This window comes from Mercenaria mercenaria, chromosome 3, assembly GCF_021730395.1.
Source record: "Mercenaria mercenaria strain notata chromosome 3, MADL_Memer_1, whole genome shotgun sequence".
NCBI classification, from domain to species: Eukaryota; Metazoa; Mollusca; class Bivalvia; order Venerida; family Veneridae; genus Mercenaria; species Mercenaria mercenaria.
In genome coordinates this window covers 60,808,317-60,827,546 of record NC_069363.1, presented here as the reverse complement: position 1 = coordinate 60,827,546, position 19,230 = coordinate 60,808,317, and the positions used below count along the sequence as shown (strand labels likewise).

Here is a 19,230-nt window from a genome sequence, read left to right as displayed (position 1 = left end):
AAAATAGCAATAAATTTATCCTTTTCTATCAAAAAAAAGTGACCCCAAAGTCTTTAGGAGTCATCTACTCTGCATGTCCAGTCATCCTATGAATTTTCAATATCTGGGTCAAGTGGTTCTCCAGGTATTGATCGGAAACGGTTTTCCATGTTCCAGCCCCCATGACCTTGACCTTTTGATCGAGTGGCCTTAAAGAAACAATAGAGGTCATCTACTCCAGAAGTACTATCAGCCTATGAAGTACGTTGGACAGTTCTAGGTCAAATGGTGTTCCAGTTACTGACCGTAAATGAAGTGTGACAATGCAAAAACAGTATGTCTCCTCCAGTAGGGAGACATAAATACCTCATTTGAGCCGTGCCATGGGAAAACCAACATAGTGGGTTTGCGACCAGCATGGATCCAGACCAGCCTGCGCATCCGCGCAGTCTGGTCAGGATCCATGCTGTTCGCTAACGGTTTCTCTTATTGCAGTAGGCTTTAAAAGCGAACAGCATGGAGCCTGACCAGACTGCGCGGATGCGCAGGCTGGTCTGGATCCATGCTGGTCGCAAACCCACTATGTTGGTTTTCTCATGGCACGGCTCATTTAGTTTTTAATTTATCCACTAAAACGGTTCATATGGCATTTTCCAGCGAAGTTTAGCCATTTTCCAACAAAAAATTTCGAAATTTACAGATTTGACTCCATGTGTCTTTTGGATTTTCAAATTATTCTAGAACACTAGCATACCAAAGAAGACAATGTATAAAAAAAGAAATAAAAGAAATATTGTTTGAGAAATTTCATTAGCCAATCATGACTTTACGCACGGATTTTCCAACGTACCCATAGAATTGACGAACGGACTGATTTGAAAAGGCGAGCGCTAGATATCGGCCGCTCAGCCCGGAGATTGTGGGCTGGAGCCTCACTGGGTCACGACCATATCTTCTCATGTGACTACAGTACTGGTTTTCCTGGAAGCGGACTCGAAAGTAATTACAATAAGCATTACAAATCGAACTGAAATAAATTAGTATAAACAATGCTTTGAACCGATGCAATAAAACTGGTTAGTAATAATAATAGGCTAAAATATCTTCAAAATTTAACAGGTTCCTTCTACAACCTATGGCAATCTCTAAAATGATGTATTTACATGCTACCTTGCATCAATCGACGGAATCGACGGTCCATAGTTTTTGTGTGCTAAAAGCGGCAAGGTTTGCTGGGCTAAAGTAAAACTTCAGAGTAATGTGATGGTTTAAGTGTTTAAATATCTTTATTATTTGCATTGTACGTTATTATTTCTGGTGAAGTCATAAAAGTTGAAACTAGTAAATAATATGTTGTTTTCATCGTTTGTGACAAAATTATAGAACAAACTAATAAAGGACAGTTTTTATCATGTTTTATTGAATTATTTTCTAGTGTCTAACTCTTTTTTAAAACAGAAACAGCTATTTGAGCACTTATTTTTACCAGTAAGAAATTAACATATTCAACTATCTTTCAACTACAACAATGTTGCCTTTTTCGTTTCTTAGTGTACATACGCTTTGCAGTGAAGATTTGCAAAAAATGTGCAAGGATAGTACACAGACAGCTAGATAAAAAGGTTTAATCCATCAAGCGGTTCTTAAGACGAACTTGATTAAACGGTTGAATTGAATGCAGCGGAGAATGTAGTTTTTGACGGGGGCTAACGATAAATACGAAAATAGAACAAAAATGCCTCTTTACAGTTTTCTCGTTATTTCGTTGTCTTGTCCCGTCGGCCCCCATTTTGAACATAAGTTTCGTTTCTTTGTTCTTATTGTTGTTGTTCTTTTTTTGTTGTTGTTGTTGTGGTGTTGTTGTTTTTTGTTGTTGTTGTTGTTTTTCGTTCTGCCACGCTGCATTCCGTTCTGACGTTATGGCAAAAGTCATCAAGTGACTTGTGTCCATTGGACTCAAAACCCGATTTTTTACAATTTATCACAATCCAAAGATATGATTCATTTTTATTTCCAAAACCATATCGCCGATGATTCCTGTGTTTTTGTTTCTATTGTCAGTTCCTGAGTTTTCTTATCAAGTGCCGATTGTTGAACAGTACTGTCCGTTGTCAATTCCTGAGTAGTTTTATCAAATGTCGATTGTTGAACAGTACTTTCCGTGGTTGATTCCTGAGTATACATTTCCACTGTTGATTCTCCAGTATACATGTTCGCCGCCGGTGCGGGCAGCACGTGCAGACACTCGTTGGGGTCAGTAGTACTACTAGTTAATGTCACTGAATTGCTTTCGATAAATGTTCGATGGAACCCGCAGAAGTGAATTCTACAAAAAAAACAAAAAGTATGCTATAAAGATGCAAAGATATATTGAAAGCTTACTCCCATTCTTCGTTTTTTTGTTTTTATAGACATGCAAGGACTGCAAGATTTAGGGCACAATGGACAATAAAAAATCACTAAAAATCCGGATTTGTTAAAACGATATTGACCGACAAGTGTATACAATTGTTCTTAATTTAAGTGAAATCATCACTGAGAGTTACTTTTGTTATAATTCCAGAAAGAATTGTCTTTACTACACTCTGCACTTCTTCTTAATAACATAAATTTTATCAGTACGACAAATGTTCTTATACTCCTTTATTTAGTTGCCAAAAAAACAAAACATTTATATCTGAACAAAACTTTGCACAAAAAAAAACAGAGTTCGAAAACGCAGTGAATATGAAAACTGCAATCGTTTAATTACATTGATATACATGTATTTCTATATCCCAAAATTCATAGAAATATCTCAAGATTATGCTCTGGGCAAGGAATAATTAAGTTCGAAAATCATTTCATAGAGTTATGGTTCTTGATTTTTGTACTGTAATACTGATACCTCTCTATACTCCAAATTTTAGTGAAATCTCTTCAATACTATTAAAGTACTTTAAAGTACAAAATGCAAAATAATACGAAAAGTATTTATGGGTTAATATTATTGTACACGACATTTCCCCTTCTTGATATTTATCTGTATTATAAAAAGTGGAACAAACAATCAACACAAGATGGTTTTAACGTTTGTTTATTGAAAAATAACCAAAGTTTCGACTCTCACGAGTCTATATTTAAAGATTCATTGATATATTATAGTGCTTTAGGAGTTTTGTGTTAAACAAGAAAAAGCTATTTACAAGAAGGAAGATAATTTGTAAGGTATTCAAGATTGATTATTTTTTGTATAGCATTCTCTCTTATTTATTTCTATTTACGTTGCAAGTTTCATTTAAATCTCTCCAGTACTTAGGAATATATGCTCCAGACAAGAAAGTATGACGGACTGACGGGCATAAGGACAACTTTATGCATAAAATATATACATGTATAAAATATATATAAAAAGTCACACTTGGTAAGAACTCTTAAGGCCCGGTCACACCGCCCGAACTTTGTTGGAGCGTTCCTTCAACGGTAGGGAGAGGGGGCGGAATTTAGACAACGCTCGTCACCGCGCACAAAATGGGAAAAAAATCGAAAACACGGGCGTTGCCTTAGAGGTGCACCGCTGAAGCCGGCATTGCTTTGGCGTTGGTTTAACGGTAGCGAGCGGTAGCGATTCTGGTCCCGCTCCGACACCTCCATACCAACGCCAAACCAAAGTTCATCACCGCAATGGATCGCTGCTTCAACGCCCGACACCGTTCCAGCAATCCCGTGTCCGCTCGTAAAATGCTTACAACCGCTCCACCAAAGTTTGTGTAACGTTTCATCACCGCCCGGGCAAAGCTGGCGAAGCAGCGGTGGTCCAGCGTTCAAGATTTCTGCGTTGGCCTAGCGGACCCAAGCGTCCACGAACTTGCGTCTAGCGGTGCCAAACTTGACTGGGCGTTGTTAGAGCGGTGGTGAACTTTGCCGGAGCGGAAAATTGCCCGCTCCTCACCGCTCGCAATATTTTGTGCAGCTCAAAACTTTCGGAGCGGTAGGAGGGACCATCAGCGGTGGCCGAGCGTATACGGCGTTGCCTTAACGGGGGCCAACTTCTGTTAAACGGTGGTGAACGGTAACGAGCGGTGATGAAAGTTTTTCACCGCTCCAGGAACGCTCCAACAAAGTTCGGTCGGTGTGACCGGGCCTTTAACCGTATGCCAAAATGGCTCCGTATTCTGGCAGCGTTCAATGTAGACTACCCCTCGCAACATTTCAAACACTGCCTTACATGAGATAACTCCATAAAATGTGAAAAACTGCGAGGTATCCAAATAAAATGAATAAGTATCTTCTTATTTTTCGAGCAATAAAGGACAATTGTGGAAGGTCAGTGATAAGGCGTGTTTCAGGCTAAGTCAATTCCTCCGAAATATGCATTAAAATAAACAGAGTTTCTGTTTTCACCTAGAAAGTTTAGCGTAGGTTAATTTGCTCACCTTCGGCCATTTTCAGCAGACGTTACCGTCACCTTTTTAATAGTAACAAACTCTGGTGTTGTTTTTCTAGACCGGAAGAGATAGGCTAGATCACTTATAGACCACGGTTGCGTGAATGTCACGTGCACTTCTTTTACGTCATCCAATGGCTCACGGAGCACCACGAGCAAATGGCGTTGATTTTCTGACACAAATGGATCACTCCCGCTGTAAAATATTTTACATGTATGTGTAATTGTATACATTTATTGAATGGCTCGCCGGTCAATAGTCAAAACTATTGCAAGAAGTCTGAATACATGTAGGCCCTATGTGTGCTTACTGTTTTAAAAAGGGGTAGACGACAAGTGTCCTTAAATCAATTAAACTTATTTCCAGCTGAGACCACGGCAAGTTTCATATTTACGTCACCAGCATACAGTCCATGCCGATCCTATAAACAATATCATCTTAAAGAAATCACACTTTCGAGATTTTTATTTCATTTTTAAGAACAATCATCTACGATCGAGAAAAGAACGCGGATCGCTAGCGTTGAAGTCCAACCTGCTAACCCGTCCTATAAAACCACGTGAGGTGTAAAATAAGCTCTATTCAATATCGTGTTTCATTTGTCAACATTATTACTATTATTATTATTATTATTATTATTATTATTATACAGCGCCCTTTTCATGATCAACACGTTCAAAGGCGCTTTACATATAGCAAACGCAGCCACACAGGGCGCGAAATTCATCCTCTACTAGTACAGACACAGAGCGATCTGACCAGAGGGACAGAGTGAGATAAAGCCCCCAGAGAGAAATCAATTTAGATACAGGCCTATCCGGCTAACTTAGCCTAGCTCTTTGCGAATAGACAGTCTGGTTCTTTAACGTGCCCGGTGTATAGCACCGATACACGCGAAGCCGTCTTTCCTGGGAAGAACCAGTACTGGCCTCTTAGTTAGGTGGGAGACACTCAAGAGCATCTCAGAAATTTCCAGTGCCTGGACCGGGATTCGAACCCCGGACCTCTGGATTGACAGTCAAGCCTGATACCACTAGACCATCTGCCCACCATTTTCACATAGTAGTAACTGGTAAAGTTTTACATCAGTGCATGGGTTAGTTTATTAGACTACAAAGGTGCATTTGCCAGTTTTACCAGTATGCAGTTTATAAGACTACAAAGGTGCATTTGCCAGTTTTACCAGTATGCAGTTCATTAGACTACAAAGGTGCATTTGCTAGTTTTACCAGTATGCAGTTCATTAGACTACAAAGGTGCATTTGCTAGTTTTACCAGTATGCAGTTCATTAGACTACAAAGGTGCATTTGCTAGTTTTATTAGTATGCAGTTTATAAGACTACAAAGGTGCATTTGCTAGTTTTACAAGTATATTCAGTTCATTAGACTACAAAGGTACATTTGCTAGTTTTACCAGTATACAGTTCTTTAGCATGGTCAGCTTTTAACGAGAATTTGCAAGAATTCTCTCCCTTAATTATTGACTGTGTTAAAGCAATTCCCTTCAAATTGGATTGCCTCGCTTACATTAGCTAAAGCCGTGTCATTCATTACCTAAATCAATAATTCTTTGTCATGGATTTTGCATTGATCTAATTTTTTGCTTTAGGTAATACACGGAAATAAACTCGCATGTTACTCCATAGAAAGCAACAAAATATGTAGCCAGTTTTTGATATAAATCTTGTTGTTTTATAGATTCATATAGAAGTATTATTCATGTAAAGATATAACACATTTCTGTAAGAAAAACATTATGTTAGCTTATGATATTGCGAAATTCGTGTTGTCATGTAACAGAAAATGAAAACATTCAAATAAATTTCTTTTCTTTTCTTTTGAAACTTTGAATTCCTCCAGAAAATGACGGCTAAACATTGAAATCCGAGGATTATTTTATAAACGAGCTTTCCCACAAACACATGTATAAATAATAATTTTCCTCGAGAAAAACGAAACTTTTGTAAAGATACATGTATTCCCATTTTGACTGATTGTTCTTGTCCATATAACGGTACTTTTGTTTAACTTTCATGCCTAGAAGTTTACCTTTTAAAACATGATAAAATAAAGTAATAAACTTAGCAATATTGTATTTGACAGGCAATGGCAAAGAAAACCCCAAGCAAAACAATCTTAAAAAACATACATGTTACTAAAACACGCACACACATGTTTTATTAACTGGTCTTGATCCAAGATTTTCCATAGAAATCAAAGAAAGAAAGAATCTATTGAATTATGAATCAAGTTTTTGATTTTCTCTGATCAGTATTGGTGTATGTCTATCATAGAGATCCTAACTCATTTTTTTTTAAAAACAATTAGCACTGATTCATCCTGTCTACTTATTTATAGTGTCTAAGTTACTTGATTATATATAAATCAAATATGCCAATCAGATATGTGTTTGTACATACCATACAATTCAATCATGAAATCAAATTTATCGTGTAAACTAAAGTCTTTAGCTGTAAAGAGGGCTGTTTTTCATGCTTTCCACGAACAAAACCGTGACAAAAATGTAGGTCGGACTGAAGAGATAATCCTACCGTGCAAATTCATGGAAAGCATGCCAATTTTGTTTAAAGCTTGGATTTCATTTCTAAAATAGACATGATATTGTGCGTCTGTTAATTTCACCCTTTCTTTGCACATCGTGGAAACCATGCTGTGTCTTTTGTTTAAATAAATGTGCACATTCTCTCCACCTCTCACCAGCTTTCAATGAGCGCCTAACTTGCAAATTACACTATTTCATTAGAAAATTATTCTTTGAAGTAGTTTTTCTCCTGTCGTCGAATGTTTCAATAAGATATTTAGCTTTCAGTCGGAAATTATGTAATTTATGTTGATTCGTATTGTTATCATAAACAGTTTGGTGAAAAATCAAAGCTCCGTTCTATTCTGTTTTTTTTTTTTTTTTTTTTGTTTTTTTTTGTTTTTTTTTTACTTATTAACAATTATGAACGTTATTATTTCAAAAGACTATATTGAATCGTACGTCAGTTGTTGGTATATGCAGTTCCTTAAATTAACACGGTGTCAAGTTTTTTTTTATTTCTTGGTACACTTTGAAGTAAAATGGAAGCAAGAAGCCTTTACCTTATTACACTTAAAATTATATTATTGTATAGTTTATAAAGTCAAGAATACCTACATATGTGATAATAAATTGTCATGCTTTGGAAAATATGACTTATTTGCCTCTAAAGTAAAAGAAATTGAAAAGTTCACTGTTTTTCACTATATGTTCAATATAAGCGACGGTGATACTTTTAAAACAAAATTGGAAGCAAGAAGATGTTCAGTTAGAATAAATATTTTCACATTAAATTGAAGAGGAGAAATTAAAGTTTACTGTCATATCTGGTAAAATATTCACAAACCAAAAGACATATTTGAAATTAATCATTAAAAATAAATTTCCTATATAATCTATTGCTCAACGTAATATGAATAGGGAAACCAATATTGATTATCGGATAATTTTCAAGGGGGACAACCTACTGTGATAAGCCAGTCAAATATAATAAAAGCTGGGGATGACTACAAAGGTGCATTTGCTAGTTTTACCAGTATGCAGTTCATTAGACTACAAAGGTGCATTTGCTAGTTTTACCAGTATGCAGTTCATTAGACTACAAAGGTACATTTGCTAGTTTTACCAGTATACAGTTCTTTAGACTACAAAGGTGCATTTGCTAGTTTTACCAGTATGCAGTTCATTAGACTACAAAGGTGCATTTGCTAGTTTTACCAGTTTTCAGTTCTTTAGACTACAAAGGTGCATTTGCTAGTTTTACCAGGTTTCAGTTCTTTAGACTACAAAGGTGCATTTGCTAGTTTTGCAAGTATGCAGTTTATAAGACTACAAAGGTGCATTTGCTAGTTTTACAAGTATATTCAGTTCATTAGACTACAAAGGTGCATATGCTAGTTTTACCAGTATGCAGTTCTTTAGACTACAAAGGTACATTTGCTAGTTTTACCAGTATACAGTTCTTTAGACTACAAAGGTGCATTTGCTAGTTTTACCAGTATGCAGTTCATTAGACTACAAAGGTGCATTTGCTAGTTTTACCAGTTTTCAGTTCTTTAGACTACAAAGGTGCATTTGCTAGTTTTACCAGTTTTCAGTTCTTTAGACTACAAAGGTGCATTTGCTAGTTTTGCAAGTATGCAGTTTATAAGACTACAAAGGTGCATTTGCTAGTTTTACAAGTATATTCAGTTCATTAGACTATAAAAGGTGCATTTGCTAGTTTTATCAGTATGCAGTTTATAAGACTACAAAGGTGCATTTGCTAGTTTTACAAGTATATTCAGTTCATTAGACTACAAAGGTGCATATGCTAGTTTTACCAGTATGCAGTTCTTTAGACTACAAAGGTGCATTTGCTAGTTTTACCAGTATACAGTTCATTAGACTACAAAGGTGCATTTGCTAGTTTTACCAGTATGCAGTTGATTAGACTACAAAGGTGCATGTGCTAGTTTTACCAGTATGCAGTTGATTAGACTACAAAGGTGCATTTGCCAGTTTTACCAGTATGCAGTTCATTAGACTACAAAGGTGCATTTGCTTGTTTTACCAGTATACAGTTCATTAGACTACAAAGGTGCATTTGCTAGTTTTACCAGTATGCAGTTCATTAAACTACAAAGGTGCATGTGCTAGTTTTACCAGTATGCAGTTCATTAGACTACAAAGGTGCATTTGCTAGTTTTACCAGTATGCAGTTCATTAGACTCCAGTATGCAGTTCTTTAGACTACAAAGGTGCATGTGTGCTAGCTTTCCCGTTTAGTGTTTCATTAGACAGCAACAGTACATCACTTTTTAACTAAAGCTCTTTAAGAGTGGTATAATCACAGTTGCCTAATCCGGATGTAAATGTTTAGATATTTCCGCATGCAAGCATAGCAGATCAAGGTAATGCTTTAATACTAGTAACCATTTTATCATATACATATTATATTTACCAATTTCTATTAGTTTATCAGCCAAACTTGATTATAGTTATAGACAAATAAGGCTGAAAACTCGTTTGAAACTGAGTACTTTTAGACGCATGGTACATCGCAACTAAAACCAGTAGTCCCATCATTGAATATTTTCCGTATCCGACGGGAGTTGAAATACAGGATTTATTTTGTTTTTATTTGTGAAATACAGACTGAGCCGTGCCATGAGAAAACAAACATAGTGGGTTTGCGGCCAGCATGGATCCAGACCAGCCTGCGCATCCGCGCAGTCTGGTCAGGATCCATGCTGTTTGCTTTTAAAGCCTATTGGAATTGGAGAAACTATAGCGAACAGCATGGATCCTGACCAGACTGTGCGGATGCGCAGGCTGGTCTGGATCTATGCTGGTCGCAAATCCACTATGTTGGTTTTCTCATGGCAAGGCTCAGACTGTGTATTGAATTATCGTATTTCGCTACTTAGCATACAAAATGTACGAACTTGCGTATACCTTTAACAATTGAGTTTCAAACGCATGTCCCCATAGGAATGCATACATGTAGTCATGAAAACAAGTCAGCAACTCACCTCCCAATGACTACAGAATCTGACGTCTCATCATGACCAATCATTTCCACTGTTATCTGACCTGTCGTGCTTGGCATGCTGCCGAACTCAACTTCCACATGTTGGGTATATCCTGTTAGGTGACATAGCAAAAAAGTCAGACCATCTACATTGCAATGTCAAAGTTATACATTGAAGCTGATCTAGAATAAAATACAGCTAGGTTAGTATTCTTTTCATGCGTTCAATTACAAAAATTGAACATTAAAAACATAAAATGAACCGACAGACAATAAACACATATTACGCTGTTACTTGAAAATTATCTAACGTAAGTTAAAACTCTTTAAATGCTTTCTCTTGATAGCGGTGGAAAAACCAACTGACATAAAGCAAATACAGTGTTCTGCATGACAGTCTCATTTACTTCAAAAGTATTTTTTTGTATTAATACTATGTTACTGCAAGAAAATACTGATGGTCACAATGTACCGGGCATTACATTCCTGTTATTAAGACTAGATTAGAAATAACTCTTCAGCTTTTATAATTATTTTGCGCTGATGGAGTTTATGGTGAAAGACGAATGCAGCCTCAAAAGCTGATTTGTGCCCCGTGTAATTTACGGGTGAAGTCTGCATCTACATATGAGCCGTACCATGAGAAAACCAACATGCGCATCCGCGCAGACTGGTCAGGATCCATGCTGTTCGCTTTTAAAGCCTATTTCAATTGGAGAAACTGTTAGCGAACAGCATGGATCCTGACCAGACTGAGCGGATGCGCAGGCTGGTCTGGATCCATGCTGGTCGCAAAACCACTATGTTGGTTTTCTCATGGCGCGGCTCATATTTAGACATGAACAGAGGATATTTACCACAGAATGGGCTGCTTGCTCTGGTGCGGAGGTAAAATTTCCCACGTGCAAGTGTTTTGTCCGCATTGTATCCCATTTCCGGACAAACACCGCGTGGACACGACAAACAGTTGCCCTTGTTCGAGTCCAAGTCGCTGATGCTATCGCACGGGTGTCCGTAGAACGGACAGTCCGTGTTTATGGACTCAATAAATAGATGAATAGATCGACTGTGACTACAGAACAGTTTATAAAAAGCTCTGAAACAAAACGAATTCTGAATTAATTACTTCAAAACTAAACACTAATGTAAGATAACATTCGTAAAGCACGCAGCACCACAGCATACACGAACATTTTTAACGGTAAAGCAAATATGAATTAACACAAAAGAAGCGACATAAATTACATTTTCTTATAAGACAATTTAAGATTTTCGAATTTTATTTGAAACAAAAATAGTTAAAAAGTGCTCCAAAAGCTGGTATATTAATTCAAAATCGATATAATGAGGATAATTATGTTTGTTTAAGTGTAGGAATGATATTAAATATTCGTACTCGACATTGAACGCATTATAATGTCACATCATTTTTAGAGTGCGACTTCTAAATGAATTTACTGTGCATTTGGTTTCACGTAGTGAAATATTATGTCGATCGTAACTGAATTAAACATAATTTTCTGTTAATATTTAGAATTTTAATTTTGTGAAAGCAATTTCACAGTTTTTCCACATACGTCAAAAAAATAGCATTCGTCTACATTAGCGCGAATGAATGGTGTGCGTGTAGCTCCTTAGGGCACAGCGTACAACGAACTTCTTATAACAAAAAGCAAAATTTTAAAAAAACGGCAACTTCTTTTATATCGCACAGCAATGTGATCGACTTGTCTACATAACTCATTCGGATGATACAAATTGTAACCGATATCAAATATATCCATATCATGATTCTACGACTGAGATCAGTGACAAAAAGCTCCGCTTCAATTCATAAACCTTTTTTCTGTAACTGGCCAGTACGTAAATTTAGTTTAAAATACAGCAAACAGTGTGTTCAATTTTAAATGTTATAATATTGATAAAGAGAAGATTCAAAATAGTTACCCGAGACCCAGTCGTACTCGGACCCGTCCGAGTGTATAATGTCTACGAATTGTGCGTCCGACTTCTCAAGGTGAACACGTGGATCCGTGTCTTTGTACATATACTCTGCCGGATCCAAACCTGAAGCAATGCAAACAGTTGCCAGTTGTAAAATATTTTTCATTAAATATTATGTGAATAAATACATTAGATATCATAAAGTGAATAATTTTCAGGTACGACTCCTCGTACGAGTTGGAAGGAATATAGAATAAAATTAGGAGTACGTAGACGCAATTATAAAACAATAATTGTGATCTCTTTTTTTATTTTTTTTTTTTGAAATCTGTACATGTATTTTTCAGTATGTAAATGATGAAAGAAAAATGTATGTACCTGTAATTCTGGTGATCCCGGGTACAGTTTTTCCAACATAGCCAGCAATATGTGCGCCCAGACTGTGCCCTATAATGTGAACTTTGTCCACTGACACACCTGCGTGCGCACGCAGGCAGTTGATTAGGCGGGATGTTTCTGCTCCGACAACACGTGCATTTACCGTGGCCTGGTGGTAAGGGAAGCCTGATCCACTTCCCCAGTCCACTGTGATTACAGACATCGGTTCCTGGTTTAATGAAAATAAGGTTTCCGAATCACTAAATTATCATATACCCCATAGTCTTCAAATGTAACACATGTTTGTAGTCGGCGACCTACTTAGTCTGTCTTGGAGACGATATCTCCACAACAAATCTGATCCAGCATTTGGTATTTGCAGACTGATGACTAACTGATGCAATTTTGTGACCAGTATGAGGTATTTGCGCTCTATATATGAATGCGAATTAGAATGACGTTTTTGGCAGTTTTTTGATTGACAAGAACTTATCTTCCGCAAGCGTAACAAACTGCTATGGAAAGAGCATAAGCACGAGATTTTCTGGATTTTCTTTTGCTTCTTTGCATGAACGATGTGAAAAATGACAAAGATGTGCTAAATGATACAGCTGTTTTACCTTTATTATAACAAAAAATATCATAATAATTAATTAATCGCTTGTCAAAAACCGTTATTTTGACCAATCAAATGTTTTGTTACAAATGTAGATACATATTTCCAGCAACACTGTTTTATCTTTATTATTTGTTTTATCTGAGTGTAGAGCCACGGTCGTAGAGCGACTTTTCCAGTTTTCGCTGATGAAGGAGAACCTCGAGTACCAGTTCAGACTTTTTTTCAGGTAAAAACGAGCTAGCTAGACACACCGACCTTCCATAAGCCAACTGTTAAGGATGCTTCCATCCAAATTAACACATATTATATTAAAAAAACTCTCAAGAAGCAGTCGAGAAGAAGTCCTTTGAACGAAAAGTTTACAGATAAACGGACGGACAGATGAACGCCATGGTTCAAATAACTCGCAAGGGTCTCAAGGACCCTGATGAACTAATAAACATATTTTGAATAATTTGTACTAAGAATGTTAAACCTTTTGGAGAAGTGCTGCGGTCATATCCTGGATCCACTGTGCTTTCCCATTCTGCCAGAAACCATGTACCACAATCTTGAGAGGAAGTGAGGAATTAAAGCTACAGTTCGACTTGAATCCTGAGTCGCCAGCATATAAAGAAGAGCCGTTTTCACATGTTTTCGTAAACAATCTGAAAACGAAAAAAAAAGTAAATAAATAACCGTCTTTTTATAATAATATTACTTCATATGGCGATTTTTCAGCTTTTGACTTCGTGTGTCCCACATAACATTATTTGAAGCATGGGCGTGGGTATAACTACCGACAGTCCGTTAGCCAGCTGGTTTTCTTCCTCACATGAAAGAATTCGATATCCAAAGCGAGGTTTTGAATTCGTAGAGGTAAGGAGCAAGTGGTTAGAAGTCAACGACCTAAAAACAGTGCAATCTGGTTTGCACTTCCTATGCGAACTTTGACTAGAATGTAGGTCTCTGTCCGCAGGACTAGTTTGGAAAATAACAAAAACTAACCTACACATTTTAAGCAAAAACTAATTTCTCTCAAAAATCCATAAAATGTGAGTACTGAATCCGAAAGTGATCAGTGGTATAAGATTTTTGCAAGATATTCTTATAAATAACCAAAATATCGTGCAGAGGTAGTAAATCGTTGCAACGCTTTTGAAATAATGCAGAAAGTTTACATTTTTCTTGCATTTTTTACCAATATCTAACTTTTATCTTCTCCCACTTTATATACAATATATCCAAACTTTGTGGGAATGAACATTTGAATTTTACCCAAACTGTGGGAGAGTAGTTTAAAGTACGTGGAAATTTTCCAAGTGGCTAAATTATTCATTTTTTGCTAAGAATCAGTCAGAGAAAAATATTCATGGGTGTTTGTAAATGTACATACCTGAATTTAATGTCTGATAAGGGAAAATCCGCGTTGTCAAACGGCGCCTCTGTTGTGGAGCAGCTAGTGCCTCCTGTGCACAGCTGGGATGGTCTGGAGTGGGGCCCACATGACCCCATATGTAAAGCCGTCGCTATAAAGAAATATAACATTCGAGCATGACATATCAATCGAACATAATTTATTAATATTAAATATATTAAATTCTTAATATATATGGGGACTTATCCTCCTTTTTGTGAAATTTCTGGCTGGGACAATCCTGGAGTTAACAAATAACTTTACTATTTCTCTTATTTTCAAGATCTGAAAATCCGCGAGTTCAAGTCCGCACGAGTTAGCCGTTTTGGCTAAAACCAGGAAATATTATGTTGACGAATTTAAATTATTTAACAAAAAGAACATTTCTATATATAGTTAGTCAATTTGAATTCAACAATATCGACTGACCATTGACCTATTAACTTTTTTTCAAGACTGGTCAGTCACATCTCTGGAAAGAAAAGTTTCTTCTTAATGTGTTCATTAGAAATGAAACCTCATGGCCCTAAGCATTACTGACTATTTATTACGAATTTCGTAGCATTAACTATCAAGTAACAGCCCTGATTTTTTTAATCCATGCGCTATAAATCTGTGTTAAAATTCCCTGTGCTTAATTTCGCCGTGCCTTAACTTTTCATGTGCTACAATTTCCAGTGCTATAAATCTTTGTTCTGTAATTTCCCGTGTTTCCATTCCAAGCACTATAAATCCATATGCTACAATTTCCTGTGTTATAAAGCTCTGTGCTACAATTCCATGTGCATAAATTTTCCCGTGCTGTAGTATTTTAAGTGCTACAATTTCTGGTGATATAAATTCTTATGCTACAACTGAATGCGCTATTATTTCCCTGTGCTTTAATTCCCTGAATTACTTTGCTATAATTCCATGTGTAATAACTTCCCGGTACAATAATATCCTGTACTATAATTCCATGTACTAAAACTACGTGCTTCAAATCCCTGAGCACTATAATAACATGGACTGTATAAAATACCGGTTCTACTATTCAGTGTGCTTTAAAATAAGGCCCTTTATTATATACCTATATAAATTCTGTAAAAAATCGGCTTGTATTTCACAATCAAATATGAACAGACAGACAAATATTCTGTATTGTTCCTTTTAAATTCCGTATTGTACCTTCCGTATTGTATGCTGCCGGACTATTTTCATCAATATGCATGACCCAACACATTTCTATAAATAGCTCACATAAAAACTTCACTAAGTTCCATTTAATATCAATAAACATTGAAGATTTCGTTCAAGAACAAAACAAGAATCAAAATGGTAAAGGTATATAATAAAAGGGTCATTATAACAGTAGCTAGATCTGGGACTTTGTATTCGGCTCGAGTGGATTTTGCAAGATCGGATCACACTCGGCGCTGGCGCGCCTCGTGAGATCCGATCTAGCAAAATCCACTCGAGCCGAATACTGCATCCCAGATCAAGCTACTGTTATAATAACCCTATTTTACTATACTCTCCATGCTATAAATCCCTGTACTTACAATTTCCTGTTCTACTATTCCATATTGATTTGACAATTAGTACATGGATCAATATAGTCTGTGTTCAGACCGTATGTTTTGTTCAAAGGAGATAACTCCTGAGGCTATTCAAATTTTGTATAATTATGTCCCTTGTCTTCTCAAACCGTACGGAGTAGGTCATCAGAGCCAAGACTGATGAAGTCAGAATTTATTACAGATTTTTTTTCTAAAATAAAAGAAGAGTATCTAGTCGGTAGCCAGACTAGGATCAATATAAAAAACAATGGAATCTGATTTTGATTTAATCGTATTTCGTTACTAATCTCGAACATGCAATACATAAAACATATAACACATTGAAAAAAAACACATATGATGAAGATGATTTAAGTAAACAGCAAATGGGTTGGGCCACAAGTTTTACCAACATTAATGACGGTCCTCCCCTGAAAGAAGTAATGTAACAAAATGATCAGAGTTGTATACTACGTAAATGTGTTATATGCATTTTTTATAGTTACTTCTGGAAAAAAAGAAGGAAAACAAAGATAAGCTATGAAATGAAATATCAAATTTAATTTTAAAAAAAATTGAAATGTATGTTCTGTTCGCTCTCCACGCCCCCGATGCAACAATGTTGTTATGTAATATAAATAGACAATGTATTTGCTTGTTATCCCTTTAACACTTGTAAACGAACGCTACTCATAACTTAAATCTTAGTCATTGCTAAATCGTCTCGTTTGTTTTATATAATTATGTACTTGACGAAGTATTTTTTTTTTTGTACTTACGGGGTGATACTGTCGCGTGTTAATAAGCAATTGCCGACGTGGAAACGCAAAATTTAGACCTTTAAAGAAATGATGTTCTGCATCTTTCTTAATATATCCGCATTCACAGACTGAGTTATCTCGTAAGTGGTTTGTGAATAAGTCTACATGGAATCTGATCATATATGCTAGATCAGCATTCCAGCGACCCCTATGAGCTCCGTCTTATTAATATTACTCCAAATAAGTTGCAACCTTAGCTTATTTCAAAGTAAAAGTGACGTGTGTTGTCGGCGGAAGTCCACACCTAGAATGGACGGAACATCTTATTTCCAGCCGAGGCCATGGTGTCATATTTACTTCCTCAGCATCTTATCCAGGCCGATACTGAACTTCTGGAAACAGTACCAATTGAATTTCAAACTGAACTGAACACAGTAATCAGGACATCAGCCGCGGCCGGGAATCGAACCCGGGGCGCTGGCTTTGTAGTCAAACCTACTTACCACTGCTTTCATACAGTTAGTTGAAAGGCGTTATTTGCATATTCTAAATGTACGTAAGTGTAGGATCTACCTTTTGAAGTTAAACAATTAATTTTTGGCTAATTTGTAGCATGTTCGTTGTTCAACAAATAAAGTCAAACTGCCTTTTAATCAGTCGATGACTGGCTGCAAACGTATTTTGCCATATGTGACAAGCCATGACAAAATAGTCCCAAATGACATTTTTATGTAAACTGAGTTTTTCACATATTCTGAATTGTAGATGTGTACTTAACATAAATTCAAAATTTTAGACCTGCATGTTTAAAAATAACAAAATTACAGCATTTTTTTAACAATAACTCTCTATCGCAAACTTGCACTTTTTGTTTAATAATAATGACAAATACTAAAATCATGTAGATCTACTTTTATCATTTATTTTAATTTCATATTTTGCCATCAATATCAAAAGTATTTAACATGATTAGCACAGTTGATAATGCCTACTTGCTGTAAATATGCTATTTCATATTCCAAAAAGTGTCATAAATCAAGTTTCCATAGCAACAAAATACAATAATTGCTTTAAATGTCAAATCAACAGACATTTCAGCCTACATTCGATGAAAAATAAAACCAGCAAAAACAATGTAAATTTTAAAGATAAGATGTCTTATTTATTGTATGACAACTGAAAACGCAGCTATTCAATCTATTTACATTTTGAAAATGATGGAAACATGATGTATTTGTTTGAAATAGTTGAAATGGATTAGCTGAAATTCTAATTTGCTTGTCTCTGTTAACGCTGGAATGACGTCACGTTAACGTTTTTGTTGCGATAAAGAAAGAGCGCTACATATTTTATCTACTGTTTTAGATTAAGGGCATATTAGAATCGAAATAATAAATAGCAAAATCGTGTTTTAACACTATCTACACTCGGGCGGTAATACGTCGTACATATAATTTCACTCGGGCTGCGCCGTATAACCGCCCATCGTGCATAGTGTTAAAACACTCTTTTGCTATAAATTATTTCTTAAACATTTCTTTCCAGATTTTCGAGATGTTTATCGAGAATAACACTTTTGGGCACAGAACCTGTTTAGGGTGAAGGCGGTGCATCGCCAACTTTTCTCAGAAAAGTAGACGATAACAGTATAAACCAATAAAATAAATATTTGTAGTTATACAGTCTAAATGCATATAGAGCTAAATATAAGACAATCGTGACAACTAACTAAAACTATAGTGAATTCATTTACTTTCGTGGGCATGAAAGTTCGTGGTTTTAGCGAAAACGGCTTTTTCGTGGCGACATCAATTCGTGGATTTCAACTTTTGAACATAAAACAGTTTTACCTGTTCGTTGAAATTTAATTTCGTAGTCTGACTCAACCATAAAATGTACGAAAAATAGTCCCCGGGAATATCAGTAATTTCACAGTATTAAAAACCATTTTAAGACGCCATTTCTTCCATCTTACAAATAAACGGTGACTAGTTTTCAATAACATACTTACAAAGAACTTTCAAAAACACAAACACTATTTGCAAAAATATCAGAAACAATAAACACATTCGAATACCTAGGGCTAAAATCCAGATAGTTTGCGTTCGACTCATATTAACCACAACTGCCGGGGAACCTTTCAAGTTTTCATTTATATACAGTTTAAGATCTGTAACATCAAGAGGTACTTATATATATGTTCTTCTAATGGAATGCGACATGACGTGAAATACTATTTAAAACGTTATTGTGAAATCCAAGGATGACGTTTTCTCAACAAGGAAGAAAACATTTGCAGTTATCATAGATTATAAATAAAAAGGTTGTTCATTGGATTTGCCACTCGTATTTTTTCAGCCGAACGATTTTTGTTGTTGTTGTTGTTGTTTACTATTCTTATTTTTTTGCTTCCACTTGCACCATTAAAATAATTTGGTCAAGTTGTGGGTGCGCTACCTTAATTTATGGACGCGACATTGTACAAATGATTACAATCAGTTACAACAAAAACATACGACCTTCAGTCAGTTCGTGCACACTTGTGGTCATTTCGCCCTCATTAGCAATATTAAACTGGTCATTTTGTTCCTCTTGTTAGGCCCCTTGTTTTTTTTTTTATTCTTTTTTTTTT

At 36.0% G+C, this 19,230-nt stretch overlaps 1 protein-coding gene across 1 annotated transcript; it reads right to left on the bottom strand.

Moving 5' to 3' along the window:
* Window positions 1-1,377: 1,377 nt before the first annotated feature.
* On the bottom strand, window positions 1,378-18,809 carry LOC123524583 (pancreatic triacylglycerol lipase-like). Its single transcript, XM_053539728.1, has 10 exons — window positions 18,676-18,809; window positions 14,279-14,411; window positions 13,379-13,550; window positions 12,285-12,513; window positions 11,910-12,029; window positions 11,421-11,463; window positions 10,820-11,058; window positions 9,964-10,075; window positions 4,395-4,601; window positions 1,378-2,305 (listed from the first exon to the last, which is right to left on the bottom strand). The coding sequence occupies exons 1-10, from the start codon at window positions 18,710-18,712 to the stop codon at window positions 1,987-1,989; spliced, it is 1,611 nt and encodes a 536-aa protein (XP_053395703.1). The 5' UTR covers window positions 18,713-18,809; the 3' UTR covers window positions 1,378-1,986.
* Between the last annotated feature and the right edge of the window lie 421 nt (window positions 18,810-19,230).